Source organism: Nerophis lumbriciformis, linkage group LG27 (genome assembly GCF_033978685.3).
Source record: "Nerophis lumbriciformis linkage group LG27, RoL_Nlum_v2.1, whole genome shotgun sequence".
NCBI classification, from domain to species: Eukaryota; Metazoa; Chordata; class Actinopteri; order Syngnathiformes; family Syngnathidae; genus Nerophis; species Nerophis lumbriciformis.
In genome coordinates this window covers 38,088,950-38,100,722 of record NC_084574.2, presented here as the reverse complement: position 1 = coordinate 38,100,722, position 11,773 = coordinate 38,088,950, and the positions used below count along the sequence as shown (strand labels likewise).

The window sequence follows — 11,773 nt, the reverse complement described above, 5'->3', positions numbered from 1 at the left end:
ATATATGTATATATATATATATATATATATATATATATATATATATATATATATATATATATATATAGAGAGAGAGAGAGATGATATGTGTGTGTATGTTACTCATCAGTTACTCAGTACTTGAGTAGTTTTTTCACAACATACTTTTTACTTTTACTCAAGTAAATATTTGGGTGACTACTCCTTACTTTTACTTGAGTAATAAATCTCTAAAGTAACAGTACTCTTACTTGAGTACAATTTCTGGCTACTCTACCCACCTCTGCCTATAGATGTCACCTATAGACGTCACTTAAAATGCCACTTAAAAATGTCACCTATAGATGTCACCTACAGATGTCACTTAAAATGTCACCTAAATATGTCACTGATAGATGTCACTTATAGATGTCACCTATAGATGTCACTTATAGATGTCACCTATAGATGTCACTTATAGATGTCACCTATAGATGTCACTTATAGATGTCACCTATAGATGTCACTTATAAATGTCACCTATAGATGTCACCTATAGATGTCACTTATAAATGTCACCTATAGATGTCACCTATAGATGTCACTTAAAAATGTCACCTATAGATGTCACTTATAGATGTCACTTAAAATGTCACCTATAGATGTCACTTAAAATGTCACCTAAAGATGTCACTTAAATATGTCACTTATAGATGTCACCTCCAGATGTCACCTACACATGTCACTTAAAATGTCACCTAAAGATGTCACTTAAAAATGTCACCTATAGATGTCACTTATAGATGTCACCTATAGATGTCACTTAAAATGTCACATAAAGATGTCACTTATAGATGTCACCTATAGATGTGAAGTGAAGTGAAGTGAATTACATTTATATAGCGCTTTTTCTCAAGTGACTCAAAGCGCTTTACATAGTGAAACCCAATATCTAAGTTACATTAAAACCAGTGTGGGTGGCACTGGGAGCAGGTGGGTAAAGTGTCTTGCCCAAGGACACAACGGCAGTGACTAGGATGGCGGATAGTTATATATAATTATTTATGTAACTTTATGAAGTGATTGTAGTTATATATAATTATTGATGTAACTTTATGAAGTGATTGTAGTTATATATAATTATTGATGTAACTTTATGAAGTGATTATAATTATTGATGTAACTTTATGAAGTGATTGTAGTTATATATAATTATTGATGTAACTTCATGAAGTGATTATAATTATTGATGTAACTTTATGGAGTGATTGTAGTTATATATAATTATTGACGTAACTTTATGGATTATAATTGATGTAACTTTATGAAGTGATTGTAGTTATAATTATCAGAGGTCATTGTTTTGCAAGTCACAAGTAAGTCTCAAGTCTTTGCCCTCAAGTCCGAGTCAAGTCCCGAGTCAAGACAGGCAAGCCCCGAGTCAAGTCCAAAGTCAAGACTGGAAAGTCTCAAGTCAAGTCCTAAGTCCTGCATTTTGAGTTTCGAGTCCTTTTAACCACAGACTAATATATTAACACAGATTGTGTATGCTTTTCAAACGCTGTATTTATTTATTAAAACAAGTGCATTTTAAATTGCAGGAAAGAAAATTGTGCTGACATTGCACTTTATAATAGCACTATTAACCAGTCATTTTGAACATTAACTCATTCCTTTACAGAACAAACACATTGAAAAATAAAGTGCAAATGTACTTATTTGTACAAAAGTGTTAACATTGAAAAAAACATGACATATACGTGAACATAACAAAAAAGTTGTACTTTTTATATGTCAGGGCCCTATGCTGCATTGCATTTGCAAAAGACCAAATTAGCCAAGAGTCTGTCAGTCATTTGTGCACGATGGGGGCGTAGTATGATGCCACCATGGCTGAAAACTCGCTCCACTGGAGCACTGGAGGCAGGCACTGCCAAGACTCTCATGGCCACTCGGAACAGTGAAAGAAGAGTCTTCATGTTCAATGCACAGAACAAAAGGGGGGAGAGAGTTGTTTTGGGTTGGTGCACTACTTGTAAGTGTATCTTGTGTTTTTTATGTTGATTTAATTTAAAAAAATAAATAAATAAATAAATAAAAATCTTGTGCGGCCCGATACCAATCGATCCACGGACCAGTACCGGGCCGCGGCCCGGTGGTTGGGGACCACTGAGGTAAACAACCAACAGTATGTCAGAAAGCTAGCTAAAACGGTACACATATTCATAATATAGTATACATTTTAACTGACCTTTATTTGACTATTTTTGTCTTTTTTTAGGTGGCTAAAATACGCGGTGCTGCTGACCGCCGTCTAACGTTACGTGTGATATATTGACTAACGTAACCCTGCTTAAAAAAAAATCACTGAACAAAAAGTATGAATAAGGTAGTGAACTGCAACAGATTCCCGTGTTTGCAATAACGTTATAACGTTAGCAGTGAGTTTACAGCCTCACTGATTTAACTACACAGCAAATAAAAGTCACGTTACTTAGCCAATAAACGTTATCTTACATTCAAAACTTACCCTTCTTTGTGCAACTTCAAATGCCGGACGAAGTTGGAAGTTGTTGCCTCTCCATCAGTCATTTTGGAACCGCATGTGTTGCATACTGCAAACCGTTTTGTGTTGACCACCTCGTAATTTTTAGACCCAAACAAAATTATTTTAGGTATGATTTTTTGTTCACTGGCGTGTGGTTTGGACATGTCTTCTTCGTTGGTTGTCCTGCAATTTGATTGGATGAATGCTGTGTGATGAAAACAAAGTAGATGTAATTTGATTGGCTGTTGTACTGAGAGCACACCAGCTGACACACGCAACGCTGATAGACAAGTACACAATGAAAAATACGGAGCGCTCCCGAATAACTTTTTCATCTTTGGGTTTTGGGGAAAGTAGCAAGTCATGTCAAGTCATGTCAATTCAAAAGGCTCAAGTCCAAGTGAAGTCACAAGTCATTGATGTTAAAGTCTAAGTCGAGTTGCAAGTCTTTTTACATTTTGTCAAGTCGAGTCTAAAGTCATCAAATTCATGACTCGAGTCTGACTCGAGTCCAAGTCATGTGACTCGAGTCCACACCTCTGATAATTATTGATGTAACTTTATGAAGTGATTATAGTTATATATAATTATTGATGTAACTTTATGAAGTGATTGTAGTTATAATTATTGATGTAACTTTATGAAGTGATTATAATTATCGATGTAACTTTATGAAGTGATTGTAGTTATATATAATTATTGATGTAACTTTATGGATTATAATTATTGATGTAACTTTATGAAGTGATTGTAGTTATAATTATTGATGTAACTTTATAAAGTGATTGTAGTTTATTTTTATTAAGTCATATTATATTTAATAAGGTCATCTTTTGGTTGCATGTGAATAAGACAGCGATGATGTGAAATTTACATAAGATTTATTGCGTCATTAAAATCCACAAACATATTTTCTATTTACATGAACATTCATAGCGTGTTAAAAGCCGAACATCTCCTGCGAGGCGTAGGTCATGTACAGGAAGCCGTCCTCGTCCTGGTGGTCCTTGTAGACCTGCGCCATGGTCAGGGTCATGCTGGCCAGCCCGCTGTTGTTGATCAGCAGGTAGAAGGCCTGCGAGGGGAGCAGCGCCATGCGGTTCCTGTGGCACACCGGGTCAAGGGTCACCTTCGGCCGCTTGGGAACCACCTTTGACCTCACCGCTTAGCCACGCATCAACCCCCTGTCAGTTGGCTACACAGGCTTCACTGCACATCTTAAAAGTCTCCTCTGCTCGTATCCCTCGGTTGGTTACAGACGTGGGAAAGTTGGATCTCTGACCTGACTATGCTAACCTAGCATGATGCTAATTGTAATGTTAGCATATAAGCTCACAGATATGCTACAGTTGCTAACCTAGCATGAGACTAATTGTAATGTTAGCATGTGTCTCACATAGGCAACAGTTGCTAACCTAGCATGACGCTAATTATAATGTTAGCATGTAGGCTCACATAGCTATACTACAGTTGCTAACCTAGCATGATGCTAATTGTAATGTTAGCATGTAGGCTCACTTAGCTATGCTACAGTTCCTAACCTAGCATGACACCAATCATAATGTTAATATGTATCTCACATAGCTATGCTAAAGTTGCTAACTTAGCATGACGCTAATTATAATGTTAGCATGTAGGCTCACATAGCTATGCTAAAGTTGCTAACTTACCATGACGCTAATTATAATGTTAGCATGTAAGCTCACATAGCTATGCTAGTTGCTAACCTAGCATTACGCCGATTGTAATGTTAACATGTATCTCACAGGCTAGAGTTGCTAACCTAGCATTACGCTAATTGTAATGTTAACATGTAGGCTCACTTAGCTATGCTACAGTTGCTAACCTAGCATGACGCCAATCATAATGTTAACATGTATCTCACATAGCTATGCTAAAGTTGCTAACCTAGCATGACGCTAATTATAATGTTAGCATGTAGGCTCACATAGCTATGCTAGTTTCTAACCTAGCATTATGCTAATTGTAATGTTAAAATGTATCTCACAAAGCTATGCTAGTTGCTAACCTAGCATTACGCTAATTGTAATGTTAACATGTATCTCACAGGCTAGAGTTGCTAACCTAGCATTACGCTAATTATAATGTTAGCATGTAGGCTCACATAGCTATGCTAAAGTTGCTAACCTAGCATGACGCTAATTATAATGTTAGCATGTAGGCTCACATAGCTATGCTAAAGTTGCTAACTTACCATGACGCTAATTATAATGTTAGCATGTAAGCTCACATAGCTATGCTAGTTGCTAACCTAGCATTACGCTGATTGTAATGTTAACATGTATCTCACAGGCTAGAGTTGCTAACCTAGCATTACGCTAATTGTAATGTTAACATGTAGGCTCACTTAGCTATGCTACAGTTGCTAACCTAGCATGACGCCAATCATAATGTTAACATGTATCTCACATAGCTATGCTAAAGTTGCTAACCTAGCATGACGCTAATTATAATGTTAGCATGTAGGCTCACATAGCTATGCTAGTTTCTAACCTAGCATTATGCTAATTGTAATGTTAAAATGTATCTCACAAAGCTATGCTAGTTGCTAACCTAGCATTACGCTAATTGTAATGTTAACATGTATCTCACAGGCTAGAGTTGCTAACCTAGCATTACGCTAATTATAATGTTAGCATGTAGGCTCACATAGCTATGCTAAAGTTGCTAACCTAGCATGACGCTAATTATAATGTTAGCATGTAGGCTCACATAGCTATGCTAGTTTCTAACCTAGCATTATGCTAATTGTAATTTTAAAATGTATCTCACATAGCTATGCTAGTTGCTAACCTAGCATTATACTAATTGTAATGTTAGCATGTAGGCGCACTTAGCTATGCTACAGTTGCTAACCTAGCATGATGCTAATTATGTTATCATGTAGGCTCACATAGCTATGATAGTTGCTAACCTAGCATGACGCTAATTATAATGTTAGCATGTAGGCTCACATAGCTATGCTAGTTTCTAACCTAGCATTATGCTAATTGTAATGTTAACATGTATCTCACAGGCTAGAGTTGCTAACCTAGCATGACGCTAATTATAATGTTAGCATGTAGGCTCACATAGATATGCTACAGTTGCTAACCTAGCATGACGCTAATTATGTTAGCATGTAGGCTCACATAGCTATGATAGTTGCTAACCTAGCATGACGCTAATTGTAATGTTAACATGCATCTCACAGGCTAGAGTTGCTAACCTAGCATGACGCTACTTATAATGTTAGCATGTAGGCTCACATAGCTATGCTAGTTGCTAACCTAGCATTACGCTAATTGTAATGTTAACATGTATCTCATAGGCTAGAATTGCTAACCTAGCATGACGCTAATTATAATGTTAGCATGTAGGCTCACATAGCTATGCTACAATTGCTAACCTAGCATGACGCTAATTATAATGTTAGCATGTAGGCTCACATAGATATGCTACAATTGCTAACCTAGCATGGCGCTAATTATGTTAGCATGTAGGCTCACATAGATATGCTACAATTGTTAACCTAGCATGACGCTAATTGTAATGTTAACATGTATCTCACAGGCTAGAGTTGCTAACCTAGCATGATGCTAATTGTAATGTTAGCATGTAGGCTCACTTAACTAAGTACACAGTAATACTAGTATATGGTGAGAAGTACACAGTAATACTAGTATAGGGTGAGAAGTACACAGTAATACTAGTATAGGGTGAGAAGTACACTGTAATACTAGTATAGGGTGAGAAGTACACTGTAATACTAGTATAGGGTGAGAAGTACACTGTAATACTAGTATAGGGTGAGAAGTACACTGTAATACTAGTATAGGGTGAGAAGTACACTGTAATACTAGTATATGGTGAGAAGTACACTGTAATACTAGTATATGGTGAGAAGTACACAGTAATACTAGTATATGGTGAGAAGTACACAGTAATACTAGTATATGGTGAGAAGTACACAGTAATACTAGTATATGGTGAGAAGTACACAGTAATACTAGTATATGGTGAGAAGTACACTGTAATACTAGTATATGGTGAGAAGTACACAGTAATACTAGTATATGGTGAGAAGTACACAGTAATACTAGTATATGGTGAGAAGTACACAGTAATACTAGTATATGGTGAGAAGTACACAGTAATACTAGTATATGGTGAGAAGTACACAGTAATACTAGTATATGGTGAGAAGTACACAGTAATACTAGTATATGGTGAGAAGTACACAGTGATACTAGTATATGGTGAGAAGTACACTGTAATACTAGTATATGGTGAGAAGTACACAGTAATACTAGTATATGGTGAGAAGTACACAGTAATACTAGTATATGGTGAGAAGTACACAGCGATACTAGTATATGGTGTGAAGTACACAGTAATACTAGTATATGGTGAGAAGTAGATGAAGTACACAGTGGTACTAGTATATGGTGAGAAGTAGATGAAGTACACAGTAATACTAGTATATGGTGAGAAGTAGATGAAGTACACAGTAATACTAGTATATGGTGAGAAGTAGATGAAGTACACAGTGGTACTAGTATATGGTGAGAAGTAGATGAAGTACACAGTAATACTAGTAAATGGTGAGAAGTAGATGAATTACACAGTGGTACTAGTATATGGTGAGAAGTAGATGAAGTACACAGTAATACTAGTATATGGTGAGAAGTAGATGAAGTACACAGTAATACTAGTATATGGTGAGAAGTAGATGAAGTACACAGTAATACTAGTATATGGTGAGAAGTAGATGAAGTACACAGTAATACTAGTATATGGTGAGAAGTAGATAAAGTACACAGTAATACTAGTATATGGTGAGAAGTAGATGAAGTACACAGTAATACTAGTATATGGTGAGAAGTAGATGAAGTACAAAGTAATACTAGTATATGGTGAGAAGTAGATAAAGTACACAGTAATACTAGTATATGGTGAGAAGTAGATGAAGTACACAGTAATACTAGTATATGGTGAGAAGTAGATAAAGTACACAGTAATACTAGTATATGGTGAGAAGTAGATGAAGTACACAGTAATACTAGTATATGGTGAGAAGTAGATAAAGTACACAGTAATACTAGTATATGGTGAGAAGTAGATGAAGTACAAAGTAATACTAGTATATGGTGAGAAGTAGATGAAGTACACAGTAATACTAGTATATGGTGAGAAGTAGATGAAGTACAAAGTAATACTAGTATATGGTGAGAAGTAGATAAAGTACACAGTAATACTAGTATATGGTGAGAAGTAGATGAAGTACACAGTGGTACTAGTATATGGTGAGAAGTAGATAAAGTACACAGTAATACTAGTATATGGTGAGAAGTAGATGAAGTACACAGTGGTACTAGTATATGGTGAGAAGTAGATAAAGTACACAGTAATACTAGTATATGGTGAGAAGTCCACAGTAAAGTGTTGCAATGCTGATGGACATTAAGAATGTGACTCGCATTAACGCTAACAGGCAACATGCTTGACTGCGTAACCATGACAACCATCGCAGCCGCCTGTCATGTGACCTAATAATGAATGAAGACAGACTACCTGATGATGGTGACAAACTGGTTCATGGTGAGCTCGTGAGGAACAAGAAACTTGGTTTTGTCCAGCGGAGGAAGAAACTTCTCCCGCTCATAGCGCTCGATGATCACCTGCCAACAGGAAGTGATGTCACTCGGCTCACCTGCCGTCATTGCAGTGTCATCATACTGTACTGACTGGGATCTTGTTGGGGAACTTGGAGCGGATTCCTGCCACCTCCTGCTTCCTGGTGGCTAAAGAAAGAAGAGGTTTAACAGTGTCGAACAAGAAGGTTTAAAGGTTTAAAAGAAGACGGTTTAAAAGTGTAAGAGAAAAGAAGGTGTAAAAGTGTAAGAGAAAAGGTGTAAAAGTGTAAGAGAAAAGAAGGTGTAAAAGTGTGAGAGAAGGTGTAAAAGTGTAAAAGAGAAAAAGGTGTAAGAGAAAAAAAGGTGTAAAAGTGTAAAAGAAAAGGTGTAAAAGTGTAAAAGAAAAGGTGTAAAAGTGTAAGAAAAGGTGTAAAAGTGTAAGAGAAAAGAAGGTGTAAAAGTGTAAGAGAAAAGAAGGTGTAAAAGTGTAAGAGAAAAGAAGGTGTAAAAGTGTAAGAGAAAAGAAGGTGTAAAAGTGTAAGAGAAAAAAAGGTGTAAAAGTGTAAGAGAAAAAAAGGTGTAAAAGTGTAAGAGAAAAAAAGGTGTAAAAGTGTAAGAGAAAAAGGTGTAAAAGTGTAAGAGAAAAAGGTGTAAAAGTGTAAGAGAAAAAGGTGTAAAAGTGTAAGAGAAAAAGGTGTAAAAGTGTAAGAGAAAAAGGTGTAAAAGTGTAAGAGAAAAGAAGGTGTAAAAGAAAAGAAGGTGTAAAAGAGAAAAAGAGAAAAGAAGGTGTAAAAGAAAAGAAGGTGTAAAAGAGAAAAAGAGAAAAGAAGGTGTAAAAGTGTAAGAGAGAAAAGAAGGTGTAAAAGTGTAAGAGAGAAAAGAAGGTGTAAAAGTGTAAGAGAAAAGAAGGTGTAAAAGTGTAAGAGAAAAAGGTGTAAAAGTGTGAGAGAAAAAGGTGTAAAAGTGTAAGAGAAAAATGTGTAAAAGTGTAAGAGAAAAGAAGGTGTAAAAGTGTAAAAGAAAAGAAGGTGTAAAAGTGTGAGAGAAAAAGGTGTAAAAGTGTGAGAGAAAAAGGTGTAAAAGTGTAAGAGAAAAAGGTGTAAAAGTGTAAGAGAAAATAAGGTGTAAAAGTGTAAGAGAAAATAAGGTGTAAAAGTGTAAAAGAAAAGAAGGTGTAAAAGAAAAGAAGGTGTAAAAGTGTGAGAGAAAAAGGTGTAAAAGTGTAAGAAAAGAAGGTGTAAAAGTGTAAGAGAAAATAAGGTGTAAAAGCGTAAGAGAAAAGAAGGTGTAAAAGTGTAAGAGAAAAGAAGGTGTAAAAGTGTAAGAGAAAAGAAGGTGTAAAAGTGTAAGAGAAAAGAAGGTGTAAAAGTGTAAGAGAAAAGGTATAAAAGTGTAAAAGAAAAGAAGGTGTAAAAGTGTAAGAGAAAAGAAGGTGTAAAAGTGTAAGAGAAAAGAAGGTGTAAAAGTGTAAGAGAAAAGAAGGTGTAAAAGTGTAAGAGAAAAGAAGGTGTAAAAGTGTAAGAGAAAAGAAGGTGTAAAAGTGTAAGAGAAAAGAAGGTGTAAAAGTGTAAAAGAAAAGAAGGTGTAAAAGTGTAAAAGAAAAGAAGGTGTAAAAGTGTAAAAGAAAAGAAGGTGTAAAAGTGTAAAAGAAAAGAAGGTGTAAAAGTGTAAAAGAAAAGAAGGTGTAAAAGTGTAAAAGAAAAGAAGGTGTAAAAGTGTAAAAGAAAAGAAGGTGTAAAAGTGTGAGAGAAAAAGGTGTAAAAGTGTAGGAGAAAAAGGTGTAAAAGTGTAGAAGAGAAAAAGGTGTAAAAGTGTAGAAGAGAAAAAGGTGTAAAAGTGTAGAAGAGAAAAAGGTTTAAAAGTGTAGAAGAGAAGAAGGTAGTGATGTGTCCGGCAACACCGATGCATCGGCGCATGCGTGGAGCTCATAGAGCGAAACCCTGTGTCGGTGCGCATATCGCTTTTAGAAAGTCACGTGACCGATCATGAGCTGTTTTGGTCACGTGACCGATACGCCAACTGTGTCGCACTGACGCCTCCTCTGTGCCCTGTGAGCGGCTCTTTTCTACAGCCGGAGAAATAATAACTAAGAAGAGAAAGCGTCTAAAATTGAATACGTTGGAAAAACTGTTTTGTTTTTTTAAATAAAAATGTTTACAAAAAATAATAATAATTTCCAGGTCCACAAGCATCCTCATTCACAACACGTTCTCTTAGATTTCCATGTTATGATACATGTTCACATTATTTATTGACTGTATCTAAAAAAGACAAAAAATATATTTTTATTTAAATGAAGTTATGAAATAATCCTAAATGAAATACAATGACTTGCTTTATATTATTGTATATACTAGGTCAGTGGTTCTCAACCTTTTTTCAGCAATGTACCCCCTGTGAATTTTTTTTAAATTCAAGTACCCCCTAATCAGAGCAAAGCATTTTTGGTTGAAAAAAAAAAAGATGAAGTAAAATACAGCACTATGTCATCAGGTTCTGATTTATTAAATTGTATAACAGTGCAAAATATTGCTCATTTGTAGTGGTCTTTCTTGAACTATTTGGAAAAAAAGATATAAAAATAGCTAAAAACTTGTTGAAAAATAAACAAGTGATTCAATTATTAATAAAGATTTCTACACATAGAAGTAATCATCAACTTAAAGTGTCCTCCCCTAGAGGGGGGGGGGGTTACCCACATATGCGGTCCTCTCCAAGGTTTCTCATAGTCATTCACATCGACGTCCCACTGGGGTGAGTTTTTCCTTGCCCGTATGTGGGCTTTGTACCGAGGATGTCGTTGTGGCTTGTGCAGCCCTTTGAGACACTTGTGATTTAGGGCTATATAAATAAAGATTGATTGATTGATTGATCTTTGGGGATTGTATTAGAGATCCATCTGGATTCATCAACTTAATTCTAAACATTTCTTCACAAAAAAAAAAATTCTTTAACATCAATATTTATGGAACATGTCCACAAACAATCTAGCTGTCAACACTGAATATTGCATTGTTGCATTTCTTTTCACACTTCTTTTTGACAGACATTTTAGTGACAAACCTGAGCTTGTGCTTCACTGAGTTTATGAACTTACATTCATATTTTGTTGAAGTATTATTCAATAAATATATTTATAAAGGATTTTTGAATTGTTGCTATTTTTAGAATATTTTTTAAAAATCTCACGTACCCCTTGGCATACCTTCAAGTACCCCCAGGGGTACGCGTACCCCCATTTGAGAACCACTGTACTAGCTCATCAAATCAGTGTCAGTTGAGTCGGTCCATAGGTTGCCTGTAGGGATTTTTAATGTCCAGCAGATGTCAGTATTTAGTCACACAGTATCGACACAGTATCAATACAGTTTTGCAATGTGTCGAAACGCTTCATGACGCCTCATCAACCCATCACTAGAAGAAGGTTTAAAAGTGTAAAAGAAGAATGTTTAAGAGTGTAGAAGAATGTTTACGAGTGTAGAAGAAGAAGGTTTAAAAGTGTAGAAGAAGAAGAAGTTTACCAAAGCTCTTCCTCTGCTTGAAGGACTTGCTGTGCAGCTGCTGGCTTCTCTCCAAGGGCGGCATCGTGGACGGCGGGCGCGCGACCCAGGCACGCGGACGTTAAATAGCG

The 11,773-nt window shown here is 35.9% G+C and overlaps 1 protein-coding gene across 1 annotated transcript; it reads right to left on the bottom strand.

The window, feature by feature from the left end:
• Window positions 1–3,370: 3,370 nt before the first annotated feature.
• map1lc3c (microtubule-associated protein 1 light chain 3 gamma) lies at window positions 3,371–11,773 on the bottom strand. Its single transcript, XM_061987735.2, has 4 exons — window positions 11,664–11,773; window positions 8,255–8,310; window positions 8,081–8,187; window positions 3,371–3,609 (listed from the first exon to the last, which is right to left on the bottom strand). Exons 1-4 carry the CDS (start codon window positions 11,725–11,727, stop codon window positions 3,447–3,449), a joined length of 390 nt encoding a protein of 129 aa, XP_061843719.1. The 5' UTR covers window positions 11,728–11,773; the 3' UTR covers window positions 3,371–3,446.